At 54.7% G+C, this 24,686-nt stretch overlaps 10 protein-coding genes across 10 annotated transcripts; 5 read left to right on the top strand and 5 right to left on the bottom strand.

Moving 5' to 3' along the window:
- Positions 1–20: 20 nt before the first annotated feature.
- OPT2_0 (Oligopeptide transporter 2) lies at positions 21–2,824 on the bottom strand (the record flags this gene model as incomplete). Its single annotated transcript, XM_014687068.1, has 2 exons — positions 21–2,143; positions 2,317–2,824. The coding sequence occupies 2 exons, from the start codon at positions 2,822–2,824 to the stop codon at positions 21–23; spliced, it is 2,631 nt and encodes an 876-aa protein (XP_014542554.1).
- A 1,522-nt stretch (positions 2,825–4,346) lies between these two features.
- GCS1_1 (Ceramide glucosyltransferase) lies at positions 4,347–6,043 on the bottom strand (the record flags this gene model as incomplete). Its single annotated transcript, XM_014687069.1, has 2 exons — positions 4,347–5,865; positions 5,955–6,043. 2 exons carry the CDS (start codon positions 6,041–6,043, stop codon positions 4,347–4,349), a joined length of 1,608 nt encoding a protein of 535 aa, XP_014542555.1.
- Positions 6,044–7,480: 1,437 nt separating this feature from the next.
- On the top strand, positions 7,481–9,169 carry G6M90_00g063270 (uncharacterized protein; the record flags this gene model as incomplete). The annotated part of the gene is made up of 1 exon (XM_014687070.1): positions 7,481–9,169. The coding sequence occupies one exon, from the start codon at positions 7,481–7,483 to the stop codon at positions 9,167–9,169; it is 1,689 nt and encodes a 562-aa protein (XP_014542556.1).
- A 398-nt stretch (positions 9,170–9,567) lies between these two features.
- G6M90_00g063260 (uncharacterized protein) lies at positions 9,568–11,097 on the top strand (the record flags this gene model as incomplete). Its single annotated transcript, XM_014687071.1, has 1 exon — positions 9,568–11,097. The coding sequence occupies one exon, from the start codon at positions 9,568–9,570 to the stop codon at positions 11,095–11,097; it is 1,530 nt and encodes a 509-aa protein (XP_014542557.1).
- A 458-nt stretch (positions 11,098–11,555) lies between these two features.
- SGT1 lies at positions 11,556–13,010 on the bottom strand (the record flags this gene model as incomplete). Its single annotated transcript, XM_014687072.1, has 2 exons — positions 11,556–11,943; positions 12,013–13,010. The coding sequence occupies 2 exons, from the start codon at positions 13,008–13,010 to the stop codon at positions 11,556–11,558; spliced, it is 1,386 nt and encodes a 461-aa protein (XP_014542558.1).
- A 470-nt stretch (positions 13,011–13,480) lies between these two features.
- Positions 13,481–15,841, bottom strand: ERG7_0 (Lanosterol synthase; the record flags this gene model as incomplete). The annotated part of the gene is made up of 3 exons (XM_014687073.1): positions 13,481–13,774; positions 13,828–15,540; positions 15,611–15,841. 3 exons carry the CDS (start codon positions 15,839–15,841, stop codon positions 13,481–13,483), a joined length of 2,238 nt encoding a protein of 745 aa, XP_014542559.1.
- A 444-nt stretch (positions 15,842–16,285) lies between these two features.
- Positions 16,286–17,791, top strand: rec12 (Meiotic recombination protein rec12; the record flags this gene model as incomplete). Its single annotated transcript, XM_014687074.1, has 7 exons — positions 16,286–16,529; positions 16,584–16,650; positions 16,704–16,812; positions 16,861–16,947; positions 16,994–17,074; positions 17,131–17,202; positions 17,264–17,791. The coding sequence occupies 7 exons, from the start codon at positions 16,286–16,288 to the stop codon at positions 17,789–17,791; spliced, it is 1,188 nt and encodes a 395-aa protein (XP_014542560.1).
- Positions 17,792–18,057: 266 nt separating this feature from the next.
- Positions 18,058–18,712, top strand: YAR1 (Ankyrin repeat-containing protein YAR1; the record flags this gene model as incomplete). Its single annotated transcript, XM_014687075.1, has 2 exons — positions 18,058–18,253; positions 18,354–18,712. The coding sequence occupies 2 exons, from the start codon at positions 18,058–18,060 to the stop codon at positions 18,710–18,712; spliced, it is 555 nt and encodes a 184-aa protein (XP_014542561.1).
- Positions 18,713–19,825: 1,113 nt separating this feature from the next.
- klf1_2 (Zinc finger protein klf1) lies at positions 19,826–22,518 on the top strand (the record flags this gene model as incomplete). The annotated part of the gene is made up of 2 exons (XM_014687076.1): positions 19,826–19,973; positions 20,099–22,518. The coding sequence occupies 2 exons, from the start codon at positions 19,826–19,828 to the stop codon at positions 22,516–22,518; spliced, it is 2,568 nt and encodes an 855-aa protein (XP_014542562.1).
- Positions 22,519–23,213: 695 nt separating this feature from the next.
- On the bottom strand, positions 23,214–24,105 carry LYS_0 (N,O-diacetylmuramidase; the record flags this gene model as incomplete). The annotated part of the gene is made up of 2 exons (XM_014687077.1): positions 23,214–23,867; positions 23,923–24,105. 2 exons carry the CDS (start codon positions 24,103–24,105, stop codon positions 23,214–23,216), a joined length of 837 nt encoding a protein of 278 aa, XP_014542563.1.
- Positions 24,106–24,686: the final 581 nt, after the last annotated feature.

The raw sequence follows: 24,686 nt of genomic DNA, 5'->3' as shown, positions 1-24,686 counted from the left end.
CGTGCGCCAAAAAAAAGTCTTTACGGAAAATGGCCCTTCTCAGGTCCAAAGTACCCTCTCTCGGGGATGGGCAGCCATCCCACCTGCTGGCCATCAATGCCATCGGTGCTCACGGTATTTCCCCACCACTTCAAGCTCTTGGGGTGATAACCAACCGCAAAGAACATGATCAAGGCGCTGACAGCGAGACCGGCCGTCAGGGCGGCAGACAGGACGTAGTTGTACTTGGACCACCAGGCCAAGCGGTGCCTCGGCAGCCAGTACATGAAGATGTAGGACAGGATGAAGCCAGGCGTCTTGTAGGCCATGTTGGACGGAGCCCAATGCTGAATGCCCTGGATGATGAGCACCGGGTTCAGCCACATGAGGGAAGCGACGAAGCGGAACAGGGTGCGGTCGAGGCGACGGAAGCGCGCGGGGGACATTCGGGACCGGATTCTCTCCCGCACGCCGGGTAGGTATTTCGGCCCCAGGCCCTGGCCGGCGAGGAAGACGACGGCGACGACGGCCCCGATGAGGAAGCACCACTTGAACAAGGGGTAGACCGAGTTGAACATGCGCTCGGAGCCCAGGAGCCCCCACATGAGGGAGTTGGCGTAGAGGGGAGCGCCGTCGCCCGCGCAGGTGAAGCGGCTCGGCTGGTCGGGCGTGCACAGGCCCTCGACGTTGTTGAGGATGAAGTTTTGCGTGGCGACGGCGACGAAGCACGTAATGACAATGGTGCCGATCTGGCTCCGGAACACGGCCCGCGGCGCAATCTTGCAGTAGTGCGCCATCTTCTGGTCCTGGACGTAGTTGTCCCCGTAGCCGGCCAGCGCCCAGCTGCCCAGCGTCTGGCCGAACAGGAAGGCGTTGGGGTTGTTGGGCAGCAGGAACCCCGTGATGATCTGGATGAGCGACCCGAGGCCCAGGTTGGTGCCCGTCGTGGCGGACAGGAAGGACAGCGGCACGGCGAACACGAGGTTGACGGCGATGACGAGGAAGACGAGCCAGACGGGCACGTCGACGGGGTAGATGTCGGCCCAGACGACGCTGACGACGATGGCGCCGACAAAGATGACGAGGAACCACCAGTCGGGGACCTCGCTGTACCTGGCCATCTGGCGGTTGTGCACGTCCATGGCGTCCTCGTAGTTGCCCTTGCCGTGGCGCAGGCCCTTGTAGAAGTCGACGTAGGCCTTGCCAATCGTCTTCCACTGGTTGACCATGATGTAGAGGAAGTAGACGGGGTAAAAGGCAAAGTTGGCGCCGACGGTGAGGACGTAGCCGGCCGAGTAGAAGGGCGGCGAGTAGGCCTGGTACTTGTCGAGGTCGAGGCGGTTGCCGGCGACGATCTTCTGGACGGCGTAGGGCTTGCCGTCGTTGGCAAAGGCCGAGGACGAGTTGATGGGCAGGTAGCCCGTGTCGTACATGTTGGAGTAGAAGATGGCGAGGATGACGAAGCCGCCGAGCAGGCTGCCGACGTACATGGTGCACGTGGAGAAGAAGGGCTGGGCGAGCGCGGCGTACGACGAGGTGGCGACGTTCCAGTCGAGCGTGGTGACGGGGTTGAACAGGCCCAGGCCCATGTTGGAGCCCGTCAGCACGGCGAGCTTGAAGTTGTCCGGGGCGATCCACGTCATCCAGTTGAACTGCGAGAGCGCCGTGAAGAGGTAGCCCGGCAGCCAGTAGTAGACGAACATGGAGGCGGCGGCGACGAGGAAGAAGCGGTAGCGCGAGATGGTCCAGCCGTCGATGTTCTCGCGCGCCTCGGGCTTGGTGAGGGCGCGGTTCATGGCGATGACGGGCATGAGCGTCGGCCACAGCGCCTTGACGGGATACACGGAGAAGCGGCGCAGGTAGCCGGCCAGCCCCATGCCCATGAGCTGCACGAAGAGCGTCAGCATGAGCTGGTAGCCAAAGTCGACGAAGTCGAGCCCGTAGTAGACGGGCGACCGCTGCACCAGGATCATGCCGTAGCTGTTGGTCGTGTAGATGGCGATGTTGAAGGTGATGGTGGCGAACATTTGCTCCTTGAACGTCCACGGGCCCGGGTTGAGCGAGTGCCGCGTCCGGAACACGGTCGGGCCCCAGTCCGGCAGCACCGCCTCGAGGGCCTTGCCGCAGGGGAAGAGCAGGATCTGGATGACGGAGTTGCTGAGGCCTGCGGAAAAGGGGGGAGCGCCATGGTAAGTTATTCGTCGTCATTGCAAGTGTCTGGTGGATGATGAGGATGATGAGGATGAGGATGATGTTGACCAAGTGGATTCTAGGGAAGAAAACCCGTCTCATGAAAGCAGACAAGACGAAAAACAGAACGAGAAGAAGCCAACGTACTGATGCCCGGAAAGCGACTGTTGAAAAACGTCGACATAAAGGTCCCAATGACGGCCCACCCAATGCCCAGAAAGTACGCCCTCGCCGTCTCAATAGGCACCTCGGGGTCGTCGAGGGGGCTCGCGACGGCGCGCACGCCGGGATACGGGCTGGACCACTTCATCATGACGGCGTCGACGCGCAGGTCGCGGCCGTAGAACTCGCCGTAGCCCTTGGGCCCCAGGCGCAGCAGGCGGCTCATGCGCTCCCTCATGTCGGACGGGAAGTTCCAGTCGTCGGCGTGGAAGGCCAGCGACTCGGCGACGATGGCGAGCGCCTCCTCCTCGGGCATCGAGTTGATCTTTTCCAGGATGAAGTCGGCCTCGCCGTTGGGCGCGAGCGTCTCGAGCAGCTCCGGCGGGATCTGGCTGCCATAGTCGAGCGTCGACGACACGCCCGGGTTCTTTTCAGCGTCGCCCGAGGGCAGGGACGTGTGCGTCTGGACGGCTGCCTTTTCTTCTTCCGCCATGTCTGCTTTACACGTCTGCGCGGGACATGTATATTATGGCCGAGTTCCAAAGTTGGCTGCCCTGGGGGATGGCGTGTGAATATGTGAATATATCGTGTAAGTGAGAGTCCCTTGGTCCGGGGGAGAGAATCCCTCGGGATCTTTTTTCCCCATGGTGGCCGGGGCCATTCTTCAAATATGCGCAACAAAGTGCCCTGCCGCAAAACGGCAATGTCTCTGTCTCTGTCTCAGTCTACAGACTACGCATCAGGGCGTCTGCTAGCCTGCCCGTCTGCTCGTGTGCTCCGGACGGGCTGCCGTCGTACAATCTTGCGGGGAAACATAACCCAGGGCCGAATAATGAGATCAGTCGAGTGCTTCTCCAAACGTCGTTCCCAATCAAGCATGTTCCCCCTCCTTTCCGTTAGTCGTCGTGTCGTGTGTAACTGCATCTGTACTTGTTGTTTCGGCTGCTCCACGGTTACATCGGCTCAACCCGTGACCATCTTCCGGAACAGGGAGCTGGATAAGCAGGCATTCCTGGCCGCGAGATATTGACCCTCCGCAGGCGTGACACCAGCTAGTTGACTTGTGACCCCGTGGAAGCAGCGGGCATCTTCTCACAGCCCGCAGGCCAGAGACCGTTCAGTCAAAAGTGGCGCCGCGCCAAAACGGCATGAAAACACCAAAAAGCTACCCGCCGGCCGCCGACGAGAACCAAAAAAAAAAGAAAAAAAACCAACGTCCGGGGGACCCCATCTCGTGGTTCCCGTCAAGTCTTTCGTCTCGTCTCCCCCGCGGCCTAAAACCCCCCACATGCAGCGTCTACTCCGGTCCATGGCACGACCAAATCGACCGACCTGCGCTACACCGTCATCCTTGCGTATTGTCCAACCTGACCAGTAAGTAGTATCCAGCATCATCGAGGATCGCTGTTGGCCGAAGCACTCACTCGCCCACAGCCCGCACACAGGAAGACGAGTCCGAACTCTCCAACACAACACAGCACAGCACAACATCAGAGCTCTAGGTAGAAAAAGCAGAAAAATGACATCTGGGAAGATCGGCAAACCACCGAGCTTCTTGTTGCATGCCACGAGCCCTCCCACTTTCCTAATTCGCACTCGAGCCTGCATTTGGGGGCTGCCCATGTGCGGGGAAAACATATCCAATCATGGAGATAAAGAGCCGTGCTGCTCTATCTGGGATCTAGCTGTTAGTGCCTCTTCACCAACCAAAATCAAGAGGCAAACATGTATTATGTCGTTGCCCTTGAAGACATGGCCTTGATCTCCCATCATGCTGTCTTCGCTGATTGATTGCACACTCGTTGCCATTGCGGCCCGGGGCAGAACACAGCTCCTGGACAGGATGTCATGGGCCAGGACGAATCCAATCACGAATGCTGGACTTGGGACCTTGCCCATCAATACCATGCTTGCTTGGCCTGATATTAATATGCCTTGTAGTCATTACAGCACATACGCGTAATAAGTAACAATAGTAGGTAATAATAACAAGAATCAAAGGCCACCATGAGCACCTAGTCCAACCGATCTTTGCTCGATTGTCTCGACCTCTCCAACTCTGGCGTGCGTGAGCTCTTTCTCGTCACGCCCCCTGCCACCTCAACCACCGACGTGTCCATGTTGACTCGGAAAGACTTGCCTCGCCATGTTACCGTCGTTCCGCACAAAACAGCCCACGTCCAAACCGGCAACGCCAGGCTTTCTCTTCCAATCCATGCCAAAAGCCATTCCAAGAATCCTCGTCTGGGCATTCCGCCGGCCTGTGATGTGCCGCGCACAAATTGGGGACTATCACGGCCGCACTGCACGCTCCAGCCCGAGTGTAGGAGCTTGAATGTCTGCCAGTCGACCACCATCCATGCCGTCACTGCTGAGAGCCAGATCAGGGCCATGGCTGACATGGTCTGGGGAATGTGCAGCGTCTCGTGGAACCAGGGAAGAGTCGTGAGGGCAAAGGCAAAGTAGGCGCAGCAGAGGAAGCATTCGATGCCCGGTTCGACCAGGGTGGCTGCCAGTACTGTGAACTTTCTTGCCCGTAGCCATCGAACACGCCGGGCGGCATACGAGACAATCGACATGCCTGCCATGGGTTGTATGACCAAATCACCCCAGACAATTCCATGATTTGAGTAGCCTGGAATGGCTGACCTCCACAGTATATCGCCAATGAGATGATCTTCGCAGATGTTGTAGGAAAAATAGTCTACCCCCTTGGGCCTTTCGTCTCCATCGCGTAGCATGCGATTGCTCGATTCCATCGTCACCCGATTGAGATGCGCTTTTCGAAACATGTTGCTTTTCCCTACAATACAGGGTGCAATACCAACAGAGTTGATCGCGCCATAGAACTTGACATGTGTAGTTGCCATGAACATCTCGTCAAGGCGACCACCTCCGTGGCGACAAATGCGGGTAAGGAGGTCTTGGGATTCTTTGGCGGTGCTGGAGGAAGCCCCAGCTTCCGAGGGCGATGACAAGAGAACTTGGTTGTCTTCGGTCCCCGGACGGCTGTAATCCACCACGTCAACAACCAGTGGCATCTGATGAACAAATTTGTATGGTGTGGTCGCGGTTCCGGCCGGTCCGTATCCCATTAGCTTGTCCACCATGCGCCCGAGCACACCGCTTGCCACCCAGACATTACAGTCGATTATCCATATAATGTCTCCCTCCTTGGCTTGTCGGTATGCCCTACTGATATTGCGCACCTTGGGATTTGGCCCCAAGTTGTCAACACGGCCCTTGGTGCCATGCAGGATTGGATCACGAGATTCCACAAGAACCTGGGCATCGAAGGATGGAAAGTCGTGGACCAGCTTCTGCAGTACTGGATAGGCGGGGTCGGTCTCGTCCTCAACACATAGGCGGACGGACAATTTATCAGCGGGATAATCTTGTTGAAATGTAGATGCGATGCATTCGTAGAGTCGAGGTTCGAGGCCTTTGACGGGGCGGATTATTGTAATCGAAGGAGCATCTTGGGCGAGTTTTGAGGAGACGGGTGGCGATGCAGCTCTTGAAAAGTGTCGAAAACTACGGTGAAGGGCGTCAGTATGCTGGCAAATTCACGTTGCTGCCCCCCCTATGTATCGATGGGACATGGGATTTGGGACCAGGCTTACATTGCGGCAATACCAATTCCCTGGACAACCACGACCGCGACGGCCCAGATGAGACAGATTACGGCAACAATCTCGACGAAGGATCCCATTTCAAAGCTTGCCCAGAAAGCATGGCGTGTCCTTGAAGGTGGACTCGACGCCGAGTGATGGTTGGCGGGTGCGTTGTAGATGTCCAGCCTGATAGCGGTGGTTGATGGAGGTAGAAGAGGAAGAAAAAGAAATTGGAGAAAAGGAAGAAAAGTTGAAAGAAGAAAACAAAATGAAATTAAGTGCGAGCAATGATGTAAAGCAAGAACGTTGGAGCACAGGACCCCAGGAGGGTGAGTGCATTCCAACTTTGGCAAGTGTCGTCGTCGGGTTGTTCCGTCGTCGCCGAGGGGCCACCATAAATTGCAACTTGCAGGGTGAAGTAGCAATTACTCGGACGCCAGAGCAAACCTCATCACCGAACGAGTTCCACGTCGACGCTGGGTGTCATGCAGGTGTGGTCTCAAATGTGGTTCCTGACAACAATCGTCACCCTGCATCGGCGTTCAGCAGTCTGTGGGTGTCGCCGAGCACTAGACCAGGGCTGAGGGCTAATGGTAAGGGGCGTCGTGGTTGTTGCTGTGGTTCAATAGCTTGGGGTTCCAGGGCCACTGGAGATGGGAATAGTTCTACGTATCATGATGGGCCTTCACGGAGACGGGACCAAAGCGGAGATGAGAGAAGCTGACATGTCAACGTAGCAGTACTACTCCGTTTGTGCGACCAGCTGGCTTGCCTGGCAGCGCCACTGACCTGTCATCTACTCCCTGGCCTTGGAGGATCCTGTGCCAAGTGATCGGTGCCGCTGAGAAACTCCAACTCCTCGCTGCACAGTGCAGACTACTTAAGTACTTAGTACCTCGTGGATGGTACTTGGCCCTCACCATGAACTGGCTGCAAAAGAGTGGAGCAAGTAGCCGCAGTTTAGCCAAGAGCTCGGACAGGAAACCTCATAAAATTTCAACTTCCACTCCTGCGACACCTCAATCTTTGCAACATTGTCTCCTCCACAAAAAGACTTTCATAATAGGCCTCGCCTGCATAACTGCAAAACCCTCACAGCTTGGTCAATCTGCTCTACAAATGGTCCTACTGGTCCATCTCTCATTTGAGCAGCCTTGCGTGGCCATGTGGTAGACAGAGTAAGTTTTGACCTTTTCCATTTCATCCGAGTGTCTTGCCTGTGCCAATCGTGTTGCGGCTCTGAAACCCGGCCTTCCACTGTCGATGGGCATATTCCAATGGTGAAATGCCTTTTTTCTTTGTTTTAGAACTGGGCCTACGCAAGCCCTGTTCACCCTGCTATATGATGACACCTATCTTACGGTGCTTAGAGGAATTCTCCATTCACTTGGACCTCGATGATTGCCCTTGATTATAGACTACAACGGTATCTGATGCAGTGTTTTTTATTATTGCCTTCTCTTTTTGCTCTACTGCCATCTCGTTGAGTTAGTGAGATTCGCTAACATTACCAAGCAAGATGATTCCAGCTCGAAATGGCTGAGATTCAACAACCCCCCAAAGAAAATGGCCAAGTGATGGCCCCTCCAGCGCAGGCCAGCACCAAAAGCGCGAACTCTCGAAAACGAGGCCCCCCTGCCCATCAGATATATGCACTCCCTGCCCCGATTCGGACATTTCCTCTACCAGCCTTCTACCCCAATAATCCCTTATCATTCTTCGCCGTTGCCTATGCATGGCTCCGGCAAGTATTCGCTCCGCCCCCTGCGGAACCTGCAGTCGTCCACCAAGGTGTTTGGTCCAAGAAAACCTTTTCCGTTCATGTCACTGATGAAAAATCAATGAGAGCCCTGTGGGAGCAGGGATTTTACGGCAAGGGCAGCTTAAGTCGTAGTGAGCCGAATTGGTTGAGGCGGGAGCAAGTCCGTAGAGGGATGCAAGAAACACACGTCAGTGAGATCCTGACTGTGCAACGGCGAGAAGAGCGAGCCCAAGCCAAGTGGGAAAGAGCAAGATTGGAACAGGAGGTGATACGGCAGACGCGGTTGAAGGAGGCCCAACAAGCTGAGGATAACAGCCAGTCCAAGACGGCAACAATGCAGCTCTCCCCATCCCCTGTCATTTTTGCTGCACCTACTGGCCCTATAGAGCTGCTCTCTCTCCCCAATTCGGCTGCCGAAGCCTTCGAAAAGCCCGAGGTTGTTAGCGGCACAGTTATTGCAGTCCGAGCCGCAACGGAGGCAGTGATGATGCCGTTGCCAGTGGATATCGCACCGCCAAGCATTCTTGAGACCGGCAATGGCATTATTGACACTAATGTTGTCAGTACGGCGTCGTTTGTAGCCGACAGTCCTCGAGTGAGGGGCCAGTCAAGTGGCAGTGGTGTCATTGAGACACCACACCCACCAGCGTCCGAAACATCCAGTGACTCTGCAGAGGACAAGACGTTGAAACGCCAAAAGAGTGTTCGTTTCTCACCTAAAGTGGAATCAACTACATTTGACTTGGCGGACCCGCCCAACCCGTATCATTCTCTCAATGGCAAAGGCAAGCGACTGCTTTTGAATGGAGGGATCGATGGTTCTGACACGGCAGAGGAAGCCAAGAAGCTATCTGCAGACGAGTCGGAAGACATTATTGTAAACAGAGAACACCTCCAGCTGATGCCTGAAGAAGCCTTTTTTCTCACATTTGGATTCGGGGCACTCTCTGTCACTGACCCAGCGTCCGGCAAGAGCCTCACAACCAAGGAAATGCTCACCCTGTTTCGACAATATTCATACTTTCCTCCTCGGACTGGCTGCCCCGACGAGCCGGAACTTGGGCCGGACGACGGCTTCCTGGTGCACTACGCGGTGTATCATCACTTCCGATCCCTTGGATGGGTGCCGCGAGCGGGCATTAAATTTGGAGTCGACTGGCTTCTATACACTAGAGGACCAGTATTTGACCACGCAGAATTTGGACTCATTATCGTGCCGTCATACTCTGATGTCTGGTGGAAGGATAGGGGGAAGCAGGGACCGCAAAATACATGGCCCTGGCTACACAGCGTTATCCGTGTATTATCTCATGCTGTCAAGAGTCTTGTACTAGTGTATGTGGACATCCCGCCGCCGCCCAAGTTCGATGCGGCGCTGGAGACGGGGTTTGCAGAGGCGTTGCAGCTGTACAGGGTGCGGGAGGTGATGGTGAAGCGCTGGTCGAGCAATCGCAACCGGTAGCATGTGAATATGTAACAATACAAACAATGTAAAATGGGCAGGCAAAGCATGCCAAGGCAACATTTGATGTGCGGCAAAGTGGCATGATGGTTCACGTGCGAGTCGCGAGCGTTTGGCGGCTTCCTCAACCTTCCCTGCTCCCCCACTCTGGCGCCTGCCTCCACATCCCCGAGCTCCAGTCTGCCGGCCTTGGGGCAGCGATGCGCCGAGGTCCGGATGGAGGGCATGGCGACAAAAGTACAAGATGGCCAAGATGCGCAAAATATCGGCAGAGGAACTGAGCCATCTGCCCACCTTTCTGGCTCTTCTTAGTCCCCCATCTGATAGAGCTGCAGAGCTCAAACAGCACCACCAATACATTCTGCCTGGTAACCTCGACGGAAAACGGCCAATTGGATATGCTGGCACCACGAGCCGCCATCCGCGGCACCAAAAACTCACCTCTCTCGCGACTCTCAGCTCGACCCCTCCGCAACATCCACAATACATGCTCACGCAGCAAGAAACTCAACTTGCCTTCCGGCCAAGTCACCCACGCCACCGCTCCCTCGCCGTCCAAGTACTGGCCCAAATACGAAATCCCCCAGGGCGCACCCCAGCTCATCTACGACCCTGCAGCCTCCGATCCCGTCACAATCTCCTGGACAGACGAGCTCCTCTTCATCCAAGATGGACCTGACGCGGCGCCGAGGGCACTCAGGCCCGCTACCCTCCGAGATAGCTGCACCTGCTCGGCCTGCAAGGACCCCTCGTCCGGACAGAAGAGCTTTGCGAGCATCGAGATCCCCCCCAACGTGGGCATTTCGTCCGTCCGGCCGACCGACTCGGGCCTAGCCATCAGCTTCTCCAACGACATCCCCCGATTCCCAGGCCACGAGATGATCCTCCCCTGGCACCAGCTCGGCTCCTCTCTCAAGCGAACCTCGTCCAGCCCAGCCTCGAAGAACAGCATCCTCCGCCGCACGGGCGTCCAGTACTGGGACGCCGCCACCCTGAGCAAGCACGTCCGCAAGATAGACTACGCCGAGTTCATGCAAGGCGGCAGCCGCTTCTGGGACGCCGTCATCGACGTCTGCCGCCTGGGCATCGTCTACCTGAAGAACGTGCCGCGCGACGAGGCGTCCGTCGTGCACGTCACGACGCGCATCGCCAACATCCGCGAGACCTTCTACGGCCGCACCTTTGACGTGCGCGCCAAGCCCAACGCCGAAAACGTCGCCTACACGAGCGGCTACCTCGGCCTGCACCAGGACCTGTGCTACCTGCAGCCGCCGCCCATGATCCAGGTCCTGCACTGCATGGAGAACTCGTGCTCGGGCGGCGAGTCGCTCTTCAGCGACGGCGAGCGCGTCGGCCGCCTCCTGTGGCCCTTTGTCGCTGGCAGCGGCAGCAAGATGGCCAGCCTGGCGCAGCACAGGGTGCCCTACCAGTACGACAAGCACGGGCACTTCTACCACGCCGACCGGCCCGTCGTGGACGTCGGCGGCGACGGCGGCTTCGCGGGCGTGTACTGGTCGCCGCCGTTCCAGGGCGGCTACACGGACGGCCACGCCGAAGGCAACGCGGGGCAGGACATCACGGGCTGGATCGAGGCCGCCCGGCTGTTCGAGGGCCTGGTCAACGACGCCGCCGCCGTGCACAGCTACAAGATGGAGCCGGGCGAGTGCGTGCTCTTCGACAACCTGCGCACCATGCACGGCCGGACGGCGTTTGACGCCGGCCGCGGCGGGTCGCGCTGGCTGCGCGGCGCCTACATCGCCAAGGAGGACTTTTTGAGCAGGGCCGTGTATATCCCCGAGGGCCAGGCCGAGATGTACAGGGGCACCAGCGAGGAGTGGAGTGGCGACCGGGCCCAAGGGGAGCTGCGCCGCAGTGCGTGGTGGCAGGACGTGGTGAGGAGGGTGAGGGAGGTTGACGGGCCGTGCTGAGGCTTTCCAATGGCCCCTTTACCGTCGGGAAGACGGGGGTCGTGGGTGTATACGGGCAGAAATAGCTGTCATTGCTGTGTAGATGTAGTGTGAGGACAAAGTTCGATATAGATCCCAGACGAAAGGTCAGTATAGAAACATGCATACGTAGAACAATAGCATTTATACGCCAAGATAATAAATAGAGCCCCTGCTGTAAAAAACAAAAACCAGTCCATTCTCTCTCAAGCAAGTCCGTTCTAGGTGTCTTTTAGGTAAAAGACGGAAAGGCGGAGGCTGGCGGACAACGAGAATGATATTACGTGCATGTGATCGGCATCACAACCCATAGACTACCTAAATTGTGAAGCCAAGCAATTACCGGTACTCCAACAATCTACGCCCTCGCCATTGCTTTTCTTTCTTTTTTTTCATCGTGTTCCCCCCATATTGTCTCCCATATTTCTGCTCCTTTTCAATTACCACTTCTTTGCCTCAACCCCCTCTGGAGCAATCGTCTCCACCGTCCGGCTCCCGACATCACTCCAGTCCGTACTTAAACTCGTGCCGTTGCTCTCAACGAAGCTCTTCGTCATGGCCCTCTGCTGGTCTGGAGTCGCACCCTTGAACAGCTTCTTGAAGAAGTCATTCGGGCCAGTCTCTTCTTCCTCATCTTCATCTGCTCCGATCTTGTCCCAATTCTTGGGACCAGTGCGAGACGAAGACGGATAGGCGGGGCCAGAATCAGTCGTGGCCTTGACCTTGCTGGCTTCAGGTTGGGTAGTTGCCGCTGTAGGTTTCTCATCCTTGGTCTTGGCATCTGCCTCGTCCATGGCTCGCCGTCTGGCGTCTTTGAGGGCTTGTGACCTACTCGTTGTCCAATTTAGCCTTCATGTTCACGGGGAAGCGGTACGGGGGGAAACAAGTACAACATACTCCTCGTCCTTTTCTGTAGCTTCCTTGGTCCCTGGCGACTCCTTCGTGACTCGTGACCACTTTCCCGGCAACTTTTTGACTAGGCGTAGCTCGACTTTGCTGGGGGTGACGGTGTACCCCGAGCTAGATGGCTCGATTTCGGCAAAAGTTTCGAGCAGAAATTCCTTCTCATCGCCGTTAGGGTAGACGAGAGGGTTTAAGTGGACAGACTCTGGGAGAAACTTGACCTGAAGCTTCTCCTTGTCGACGCCTTTGCTGAAGATGGACACGGACATGGCGGTGTTGGTTTGAAAGTCCTGCAAACGAAGAGGGGCATCGCTAGGGATGGCGGGTTTCTGTGCTGCAACATCATTCTTCGTGGTGCCCTCCATGTCCTTGTCGTCCGCCTTCAAAGCAGCAAGCTCCTTGCGCTCTGGCACCAAAGGGGCCGTCGCCTGCCGGGCCTCGTCATCAGCAGGCAACTTCTTCATGGCAGCGAGGGCCTGAATACGAAGGGTGCTTGCTCGCCGCCAGTCACCGACATGTGCCGGTTGAGCAGACATTGCTCCCTCCGGCTTAGTCTGGTTGAAGGGGTCCTCGCGAGCTTCCGCCATTGCGTCCGCGGCAGTTGGTTTCCAGAACCCGTCGTGGTCAGAATTAGCGGCCCTGACATCTTCCTTTTCCAGTGCCGCATGGCCCTTAACCAGACGCATGGCATAGATGGCACAGCAGTCGGCATTGGCGTACTGCCCCAGGCGGAAGTAGGCGACTGCTCGACGGTAGTGGGCGTCAATCATCAAGTCTCGCTTATTTCGCTCATAAGATTTGTGGAAGGCAAGGTTGGCGTCGTCGAGGGCTTCCTCATAGCGTTTGACGTTGACGAGAGCTTTGGACCGCGCGAGGAGCCATGCTGGGTTGGTAGAGCTTTGGAGAGCTTTGGAGAGCTTGGTGATGGCCTCATCCCAGTTTTGGGCTTCGGCTGCAGCCAGGCCTTGGTTGGCCTGGGTGATGTGTGACATCGTGACGGTGCTGGTACTAGAGAGAGAGAGAGAGAGAGAGAGAGAGAGAGAGAGAGAGAGAGAGAAATCAATTAAATGTAAGGGTACATTTTATGTAGTGATGTGGAAGACAGTTCAAGACAAGGATGATTGATCGTGGTTGCGTTTGCCTATATACAGCTAAGGCACTCTACGAGCCTTGCCACAAAGTGGAGGGGTGTGTAGGGCGAAAAGAGTGGGGCGACAGGTGCTAACTTCTAAAGTTCTAAACCAGCACTACTTCAAATGTTCACACATGGCATAGTACGGAGTCTTTAATGTTCAATTGGGTAAAGCACCTGCTAGTCTTGAAGCTAGGTACTAAGTAGTCGGTGTGGGTCTGTCATCGCCTGGCACAAACACTCAGAATGCTAGTCCAAACCCAAACAGGACTTGACAGAGTATTCGTATTAATATTATCGCATTAAGTAGCTAGTTTTCTGAGCCAGCCATTATAATTCCACCTTAACGTCAGGATATTTTTTCGCAAACAATCCCAACGCCTTCAGCGTAAACGTAAACTTGTAGTTGGGGTACGAAATCATGCATGACTTGTTGAAAACGCCCTCGATGGCTTCCTGGAGCCATTCCCCGTTTTCTTGCTGTCGTTCCATGAGCAATTTGATGCCCTTCTTTAATGGCTCGATATGAGGGTAATCAGCTTCAAGTAAGCCAATCAACGCGAATGCAGTTTGGACCACCAAGGAACCCATGGGGTGTTCATGGTACTCCATCGTTTCGCAAGCCTATCCGCAGTCAGCATTACACTTTTTCCATGGTTGAGCCGCTTGTTACGCACCTTGTAGCTTTCAGACCAGCCGCCATCCTCTCTCTGTTTGGAAATAAGAAAGTCGCAGCCGCGCCGAGAAATCTTGCTATTAGAGTATGTCTCGCCAATACTGGCCATGCTTTCCAGTGCAAACATGGTTGCATAGGTGAAGCAGATGCCCCAGCTACCATACCAGCTACCGTCAACACGCTGATTTGTTTTGATCCAGTTGGTTGCCCTGTTGATGAAAATTTTGATTTCTTTGCTTCGGTAATCTGGCCAATGCTTACTGAACAATGAAAGCGCAGTGACGCACGCTGTAGTGCATTCGGGATAGTCATACTCGATCATGATCCTGCCAAACACCTCGGCAGCATTGAACATTTCCATGTACTCGCCGGCTCGTCGGGCCTCATACGATGATAAAGCCCCATTGTCATTCTGGTACAGCAACAGCGTGTCGACTGCGTCAAAAATGCGCTGGTCTTCCAGCACTGCTGGGAATCCGCCGACTTTTTGAAGCAGGATAATGGCTTTCAAGGCCTCGGAAATACAATCACTGACACCATAGCCTTGGTCTCTGTTGCTAAAGGGCCAGCCTCCCTTCCGTGGTTGTCGATAGCATTTCTCTTGATCGACGCAGTTTTCGCGTATCTGTTGACGTTCCAAATACTCGAGGGCGCCGGTTAACATTGGGCGCCATCGCTCGTCATTTTGCAGGCCCGCCTCAAAGACGCCCTGGATCAAAAAGGCGGTATCCCAGCATTGGACGCCGTTGGTGCCGTTGCAGAGCATGCCCTCATCCTTGACCCACAGATACTCATCCAAGCGTTCAATATGTCGTTTTGTGCTGAAAGCATCAGGCCCATCTCGAATATAGCATACAATCGTGTTCATAGGCGCGTTTACAGGCGCAAGATCGGCGTATCCCGTGTTGGCATCTTCCATGTCTACCTGCTGGCTAACCCACTGTTCGGCTCGCTCCTTGATGAAGTTGGGACGCAGGTATGGGTTCCAGACATTGACAATGAACCAATTCATAGTGTTGAGCAGAGACGATTTTGGGTGGTAGTTGTCACCAGGTGCAATGCTGTTTCGGTGCGCAGCCCAGTTAATTTCGGCATGGGGCTGCGTAAACAACTCCTCCTTCAAACCACGGATTACATCCGTCTCCTCACAGCTCCATCTCTTTGAGTAGATGTATCCCATTGGCAGGAAAACCATTCGGATATGAATCCACCATCTCCATGGTGCAATGGGCACCCAATCTGGAAGCAGCCAAATCTCGGGCGGGACAGGATTGACAATGTCCCAGCTTACCACACCCAAAGTTGCCAACCAGAACTTACCCCAGTGTGGTGAGTTGACAGCTCCTCCAAGCTTGTGCAAGGTACCTCGAGCCTTCACCATGAGAGGGTCCTCGGGGTCGACGCCCACCAAGCGCAACACTGTGTAGTTGAGCGTGATGCCGAATACGGTGCTTTCACCTTCAATGTGTAGTCCCCAGCCGCCGTCCTCAGGGTGGGCTCGTGCCGCGAGGTAGTCCTTTATGGCAGTCGCGTATGCCGACGGAATCGGCGTCTTGGTGACGTACCAAGCCACAACAATACCAGCCAGGAGGAACATTGGTCCGCCATATTCGCACCCCCAGTGGCCTGATGGCAGCTGGAGCTTTTGGAAGAATTCGAGCGCATTCTTGGCAGAGTCCAGAGGCGTTTCGGGCTTTGGAAGTGCTGGCAAGTCCTGTGGCATTAGTTGTCAGCTCAATGTCATGTCTCGGGAGAACACTAGTAGAGAGTCTAGCAGCTCTTACCAGGGGCAAGCCCAAATAGTACTTCTCTGCGTAGCTCTGCGGCCATTCTTCAGCAGCCTTTTTGGTGGTCAAGTAATGCCACGTGTGGCGGCTGTCATCATCCTTGATTCGCCATCGTGTTGGGTCCGTCTTGGCCTCAATCTTGGGCTTCTCTGGAAACCCAAGCTCTGAGTCGCTGGTCCTCTTGCGCGACTTGGCGGACCCAATGTCTCGACCTGATGCGGTGGCCATGTTGGCTTTGCACTGGGAAGCAGGGAGCGGGTTCCTGGGGCGGGGGGAATCGTGAGATTCAATGCTGTGGAGGGTTTGCCTCTCGAGCCCGGAGATGCGAGGAGACGAGGACAAAATTAAGGACGGTCCTCGAACAAGCACCGATGGCTGCCTTGGTAGTACGTTGTAAATTAATGTGCGGGGCCGTCGCGGCTTCCTGGGGTTCCGCCTCCCGTGCTGCCGCTATAAAGCGCCATCGCGACTGCCCCTTGTCTTGTTGCAACTTGCGACATCTGAAAGCTAATTCTTAATCCGCACCAGCAGATGACGAAAATCAGGCCACTTTTCAGAGGCGCAGTTCGCATTCCGTCCCATCTTGGAACAAGCACAGGCAACATCAAGTTGATCTTTACCGTTTCTACCTGCCTGCAAGACGGCTGCGTGCCGGTTGCGTATGCACCTTCGATGACATCCAACGGTCACCAAGCGAGCCACGTTGGCTCCATCCCGACGGAGCATTTGAATTATGCCGGCGCGGCGATATCACGGATTGAAAGCATTTTCGAGTCCGCCATTAACAACCTGCTCCATAATGAACCAATGAGTATTGCACTCGCGTCTCGCAGAAGTCTACGCCGTCGTCAAAGCCATGTGGCTCTGAGGCAGATCCAGTTCCCTGGTCGCTCAGCTCAGGAAGCACAGCGATTTGGTATCCAAACTCTCTGAAATAAAATGTGGTTGGCTCACGACTCATCCTTGCTAGCTCGTGTCCTCTTGATTCTGCAGTTATCCCATGATGCCCTCGTTTCAGGCACAGTACTGACCAAGCGGTTCGTGCCGAAACTACAAAGCCATTGCGTAAATGCTAATGCCGAATAACAAGCAACATCTTCTATCAACATCAGGAGCTGTTTGGAACGCAGCGGGTGGTCGACGAGTTAGTCGATGATGTAGCCACGACACTCGAACTAGACCGTGATGACTTGAATATTGTTAGTACGGGCAAATCACTGCACACAGGGAGACTGAAACTGTAGCAGGTCGCTTCAGCCAAGGGCATCATGGCAGGACCGCTGAGGATCCGCCTGATCGATGGTGGCGAATTAGATGCATCATCAAGCGACACGGTACTTTTATCCTCAGCGTCGGTTCGCCTTGCTCTAACAGCGACAGGGTGTTGTAATTCCAACTTCCCGATCTATTCAGAGTATTGATGTTGGGTCACTTCGGTGGGTTCTTGTCATTGAAAAGGATGTATGTCATGACTTATAAAATCCCCATTCTACGCCCAAGACACTGACTGCAATTAGGCAACGTTCAGATCCCTCGCATCGACGCTCTACTGGGAAACGTCTACCAGTGGCAATGGACTGCTAGTAACAGTCAGTGCCTGACCCAACACACCGCCAACAGTCCAAAATTGGAAATGACTAATTGTCGTAGGCCAAAGGGTATCCAGACATGATTACCCGGTCGTTTCTGCACTTGTTGGGGAGGCAGCAGCCTGACATACCCATCTTTGTTTTGACAGACTTTGATCCAGATGGCCTCAAAATCTTCCACTGCTATCTTCATGGATCGGGTAATATCCTGACGGACTCAACTGTTGACAACCCATCCTTCAGCTGGTTAGGCATCAGATCAAGTCACTTGGCAGCCATGGACAGAGTTCTACAGACCTCCAATAGTGGCAGCAGTCAGCCCCCTCCGACATCGAGCAGCACACCAGCCCTCACCTCATTCACAGCCCAAAGTGCAGCCGTGGCCCTCACACTTAGAGATCGAAAAATGATTGTTGACACACTCAAAGCGTTTGAAACGGAGGACGGCGTCACCATTGGATCGCTGAGGCGGGAGCTACAGTATATGCAAGTGCTGGGATACAAGGCAGAAATACAGCTCTTGGATGACTCAGGGAACCTAGACAGTTGGCTTGATACGCAAATCCAGATTGAGATGAATACTTGGTAGCGCACTAGTAACAGCCGTTGAACCAAGCGGTTTTAGTTTCGGAATACCTGGCCCTTTTGGCCTTTTTGATGTTGACCTGGAAGAGCGTGCACTGTGCAGTGTCCGGTTCCTACCCTGGAGCAAAAGCTCCTCAGCGCTGCGGGATCACTGGCTGGACTGGGTCCTACGGTGCGAAAACTGCGGGGCTGCAAAACCACACAGTCCCCTCACCGAAAACAAAATTTTGTGAAACTTTTCGCACGTCTGTTGATCCAGCACAATTGACCATGGCACCGACACTATCGGAGGATGAGATCGATGATCTCATTTACCTCGCTCGAGTTGGAGAAAACGATGAACTGAAGGAGTCTCTTGCCGCCCTAGCAGAGCGAGAGAAGGTGTCACATGCCGAGATCCTGATCGCGGCCAAGGATGAAGGCAAATCAACAGCCTTGCATATGGCAACTGGGAATGGCCACCTGGGTATGTCGAAGTGAAATGAAGGAAAAACCCCGACTTGGCGACCAGGTTTCAGAATTGCTCGGTAATTTGCATTACGAAACGCTAACTGTGGCCCCCCCAGAGACTGTACGGGAATTGCTTCGTTGCTTTGATGGCAGGCCAAAGGAAGAAAAGCAGGCGTTCATTGATGAAGCTAATGAGCACGGAAACACTGGCCTGCACTGGGCAGCTCTTGGCGGCCATCTTGATACCGTCAAACTTCTAATGGACCATGGTGCCTCGCCAGCCTTGGCAAATGAGAGAAATTACGTCCCGCTGGACCTGGCCAATTTCAACGATAAGCGGGAGGTTGCCGAGTATTTCCTAGAGTCTGCCGGCATGCTTGAAAACAACAACGAGGAGAGCGGTCTGGCCAATGCAGCCGAGTCGATTGAGCTCGCCGGGGATGAAGATGATAGGGAGCAGGGAGAGGCTGCATAATGTAACGCGGCTTTTCACATCACATGGACGCCACAATAAGGAAGGTTCTTTCAGATTTTGGTACTGCGACAGGAAGAAGGCAGGGGCTGATGGTGGTGACGGACCCAATCCGCCCCAGGGGAAGACATACGTTACATTTCCCCAGAATCTAGCAGCAAAATCAGATGAACGCAGCAGCCACGGGAAGAGCCAGCGGGAAGATGCAGAAAATTCCCCGAAAAGTATATAGACACGGTCGGGAGATTTACCAAAAGTTAAAATGTTGTTTGGGAACAAGAGCGGGATAGAACTGATGGCAGGAGACAACGACCTGAGCAGTTTATAGGGAGATGCGCACTAGGCCCGTCCCCTCTTGGCGTGTTATCAATCACACATTCCACAGACTATGCAGACTTTTGGCAAGCGGCGAATAGTTCTCGCGAAAACCTGTTTCGTAAGGTGGTGTCCTCACCTCGGAGTGGTAATGTAACAAGTCTATCGGATAGTGGCCGCTTGATTTGGTTGCCATGAATCCATGACAGGCGATGCCCAAAGGGAACCATGGATACTTAAGTAGTAGGGGAGGCAAGCTCCTCTCCCTCTCAAAAGCAAAGTTCGGGACCAAAGAATACTTCAAAGCCACAATTTCTCTCTTCGGGCGAGGCCTAGCATCGTGCCTGACAGCAACTAGGAACCGGCCTGTCTGTCCTGGCCTTGACCGGGGACCGCGCCGAGCAACGGGAATTCCGATAATCAAAATTGGTGGTAGTACTATCGAGTTGCCTCGGCCCCCACATCCATCCTTTCATGTTTCCCCTTTCAACAAAGAGCCGCTTCTGCTGTCTGTTCCTGGGGATTGCCAGCTACGTGGGGGTCACCCCAGAAAACGTGGGACGGTGACACCCCGCGAATGCCTGCCAATACTGCGCCCAAGCTGGACTCTTGACACAACATCCTCTGCCCCAAGCTTCTTCATTCTTGCATCGTTCCTGCACGCTTCTGGATTGGGGTTGCCAACTGCGGCACGGGTGCGTATATCGACGGGATTGTTGGTTCCCCTGCATGCCGAGCCGGCCTCTGCTGCATTGCGGGACGACCAAGTCGAACGGACGTCTGGAGATGGCCTCACCAGAGATGTCGCCTTTAAAGGGCTCCATATCAGCCAGTGGAGGATATAAGCGTGCAAGTCGCAAGGGTGCCCCGAGACGCTTTCCCTGCGAACATCCGGGTTGCGACAAGATTTATTCGAGGGCTGAGCATTTGCAACGCCACGAATTGAATCGTAAGACATTCCCCCCGCCTACACCCCCAATTTAGCTGCCATGACCCTGCGATGCACCCCACGGAATGGATACGGCTCTGGTTTTCTACTGGAAATAACTTTTTGTGTGACTGACAAAAGCATAGACAACCCAAAGGAAATATTCAAGTGCGACATTGGTGATTGTGATCAGAAGTTTGTTCGCCTGGACTTGCTGGCCCGTCACAAGAAGCGGCACACTGCTTCGTATACCCCCCGAAACAGGATTCCCAGCTTTGACGCAGTTCGAAACTACACGGCACCGTTAAACAGAGCAAAGGCACATCGTAATGCTGCTGGACGCCACTCTTTCGGTCATCATCCCGTTACAACCGGACCACACGACGCAGCTATTCTGCTAACGCCCGAATCCAACACTGAACCAACACCTACCTCCCTACCACATTCTCATATCACAAGTAGACAGAGCCAATCGCAGGCGCCATGGACATCACCTACTCATCGGAGAGTCGCCCCCCAACCCCTTGAAATCACGCATAGACAGAGCTTCTACGGGTCCGGGGCCCCTGCTCTCGCTGAGCCCAATGCCATGGTGGCATTTGAGAATGTTGGATATGGCGCTGATGACCAGTTGGCACAGAGCAACTTTGCGGCGTGGCTCTTTGATCCGCAAACATCATATAATGACTTTAGTGTCACGAGCCTGCCATTCCTCGAAGGTGGACTAGAGTCGACCTTTAACAACAATATCCATTACGACTACGAGTCATTAACCAGTCTGTCTCCATTGGATCATACAAACCGGCATGGTGACATGCTGGATGACTGGATAACAGAGTCACGCCGACAAGACTTGCTTTGCTGGCTTCAGCTTTTCCGAAAAAAGCAACCCAAGTATGAATGCCTAATGCCAAACCTGGTCCACGAGAGCGGTGGCGATTTACCGGCTCTCAACCTCGACATGATCAGGGACTGCTTAAAGGAGTTTTGGGACACCGTCTCACCGAGGCTTCCGATTGTTCATCAACACACCTTTTCACCAAACAGGTGCCCAATCTTCCTGCTGCTCGTCATGATTTCTCTGGGAGCCGCTTCGCTAAAAAGCCGTGATACAACGGGCCAATTGAAAGAGTACGGTCCCTTTGCCGATGTCATCATATGCAGCGTGCGATGGGAAATTCTGACTTCAGACGACTCTGCACCCCCCGTTGGGCTGTGGGTTGCGCAAGCATTGCTGCTTCTCGAGTTCTACGAAAAGCTCTACAGCACAAGACGATTGCACGAACGAGCACACATATATCACCCCGCATTTCTAACATTGCTACGCAGAGGCAGCCCCCTGATAGGAAGGACTGGCAGTGAATCTCCAGGAGAACCTGATGATACCCGCTCGGATCGGCCTACACCGATGCCGGGAATGGCCCTTGACTCCAATACGTGGTGGGTTCGATGGGCGGAAACGGAATCCATGCAACGCGTCGTCTTCGCCGCCTTCATGTTGGACATTATCCACGCCGCCATGTTTGGCCATGCGGCTGACATGGCGGCCCACGAAATCCGCCTCCCTCTCCCCTGCGATGACAACCTTTGGACAGCGAGCAGCCCTGATGTCGTTCGTCAACTTGATGCCAATTTCCGCATGTACGGCGTCAAGCAAGTCTCCTTCCTCGACGGCCTCAAATCCGCCCTTCATGGCAAAGAAGTCAAGACGCATGCCTTTGGCCGCATGATTATCATCTCTGGTCTCCTCAGCGTTAGCTGGCACCTCTCGCACCGCGAAACGCATCTAAAGTGGCTTGATATTCGCGGTCCATCTGCCGAAACACACGATAGCTGGCGCAAGATGCTTCTGAACGCTTTTGGCAGCTGGAAGGAATCTTTCGACGTTGCCATGTCCGACTCGGTCACCGACGCCCCGGGTCATCGGCCGGTCCCAAACGGCCCCATCAACAGCGCCTCTTTGCTCTTCCACCTCGCGCATATTAGCTTGCATGCGGATATTATCGACTGCCAAGTGTATGCGGGTGCCCGGCGACTTCTCGGCCGCAAGGTGTCAACGAGGGACTACACCAACGCTGTCAACCGCATGGGCACATGGGCGAAGCACTCGTCTACTAGGCATGCTATTTTACATGCATTTAAACTACTGTACCGCGTTCTTGTCGATCCCCATCCCAGGAAAAGGAACTCCCCTTACCCAGACTCCCCGGCGGTCCAATATTCTATTCTAAACGAGACGGATCCCCACCGCCCTTGGATAATGTACTACTCCGTGCTGGCGATTTGGGCATTTGTCCAGGCGGTAGGCAGACCCCCTGGCAAGGGATTTCCACTGAGAGCATCGCAAATGACACAGAGCACCTATGCTCGGATGGCCGAGTACCTGTCCGGGGTGGCGGTCCTACAGGATCTGGATGAGACAACAGTTGCAACCTTGCACGAAGGACTCCCCGAGCTGCTGGAGACTATGGAGGGCATTCTGGAGGAGGCGGATACTGAGTTGTTGGCCGAGGCGAGGGATAGGCTAGGTGTCTGCAGGGACATGTTGCTGGGAGGATCCAGATGAGGAAGTGATGAGAAGGCAAATCATGCTGTTCGATTCATGGCCAATTCTGGACTCTACGAAGCATATACTTGGTTTGTGTATCTGATCGTACGGGGCTGTTGACGCACCGTTTGTTTCTGGCAGCGACGTCACACGACATTATGATGACTTTCAGCTTAACCGAAATGGATCACCTGGGTGCCAAACATGCTGCACCCGAGTCGCGGCATCTCTTGCAATCCATGGAGTCGAGGTCTGGAGCAGTATTCCGCAAGTGAATACTGGTAATACAGCTTCGTTTTGCAGCTTGCCTCTACGCAAACCTTGGCTGCCCAGATCCAGAGGCAGTCGATTCTCTTCTCGACAGGCATGGGCATAAAGTTGGCCTCGCCCAGATCCGCGGGCACAGCGGCGAGAGCCTAGGCGAATTATCTAAGGACCACTATGAGTACGTTCCGCCAGCTATTTCCATCCTTTTCCAGAGTACCCAGCTGACAATCGTGTATAGTGGCGTAGCCCAAATTTCCCATCGTCTCTCAAGCCCTGTGAAATAGCTTTCCATTCTTCCACTGCCCAGGTAGTGCTAGGTGGCGTAGCAGCCGGCTTCACCTCGTCTTGCCCAAGGCGACGGGCTCATCTATCTGCGCACTCATTGAGGACATGGAATGTGGACAGACATGTCAAGCTTGGACTTACAGCACAATAAAGAATTTGATTTACTCCCCTTTACTACATTCTGTAAACCAAATCGCGTATATTGTACAATGCTTCTCGTTGGCTACCCCCTTGGAATCTGATTGACAAACGTGATCAACGCACCCGACACCCGACCCCCGGCAACCGGTAGCAAGCTTCTTCAGCCGGGCCAAGTCTCCATTGAAAACATCAGAGTCGCCACCCCACGGGCTCTTGTCGCTATCCTGCCAAATCGTCTGGGCGCGCCAGCCCCCAGGAATAGCGCCAGGAGAGCCGGCGTAGCGCGCCAGAACCAGCGGGCAGGTGTCCTTGAAGGCCTGCGAGTTTCCGGTACAAGAGGACCACCACGACGGGTTAGTATACAGCATGGGCCACCGCGTAGTTTTCTCGCGGTACGTGTCGGCAAAGTCCCTGATCCAAGCGACCATAGAGGAATGCGATAACCCCCAGCACTGGGGGTGGCCCTTTTCGGATTCCAGATCGACCATGCCGGGAAGGGTGATGCCGTCCCCTGACCAGCCGCCGCCGTTCTTGACGAAGAAGTCAGCCTCGGCTGAGGCCTGGTTCTGCCCGGGGTGGGCGAAGTGGTACGCGCCGCGGATGAGCTTGGCCTCGGTTGCGCCCGTGTAGTGCTCGGAGAAGGTCTTGTCGGTGTAGGTGGTTCCCTCGGTGGCCTGGACGTCGTTAGTTTGCTGTGATGGGAGTTCAAGTGTGCTGAGGAGAGGGGACCTTGATGATGACGAAGCGAGCGCCGTCGGCGTAGGCCTTGTGGAAGTCGACGTTGGGCTGGTAGCTCGAGATGTCGAAGCCCTTGACGGTGGCGGCGCGCTGCTCGAGTTGCACGGGGGAGGCTGCAGCTGAGCTGACAAGGGCATCGAAGCCAAGCGAGATTGCTGCTCCTGAGGGCTTCATGTTTGCGATGGATCAAGTTGAGTCTGGTGGTGGTGGTTCCGGGGACGGGTGTAAGTCTTTTATATCCTTGGCTATCTGGATATGTTGATCAATGGCAGGTATATGAAACAGTAGGAATGTTATAAATCAATCGTATTTCTTATCCAGTTGAATCAGCCGTAGCGGAATCATGACTAGGTTGAGGTGACTGGTGGCGTTGCGCAGGGTTGATGGCACTGCGAATTAGATGGTCAGCAATGCATGTAAATGATGTAATTGTCCGACTGGTTGGCTAGCAACATGACGGAGAGCCAGGGCAATAGAAGACCGCGAGTTTTCCTGTTGGATCTGTATTGCGCTGCTTGCGTCCGAAGAGAGTACCACTCTACTCAACATCCGAGAGTTTCATTGATGACGGCGAAACCACATTGACAATCATATCTCGATGCAAGACATCGTCACAATGTGTCTAACATCGCCCTGCAATCTAAAATAGGAACCAGGCACTCCATAAGCAGCTGAAGCTTGCCCTGCACATCATTACCCTCTCCAGTATCGGGAATCAGACGATCGCACCCATCTTGGCGATGCTCGAGTCCCAC

Source organism: Metarhizium brunneum, chromosome 3 (genome assembly GCF_013426205.1).
Source record: "Metarhizium brunneum chromosome 3, complete sequence".
Lineage (NCBI taxonomy): Eukaryota > Fungi > Ascomycota > Sordariomycetes > Hypocreales > Clavicipitaceae > Metarhizium > Metarhizium brunneum.
The sequence above is the reverse complement of the archived record's forward strand: the minus strand, read 5'-3'. Positions and strand labels throughout refer to the sequence as shown.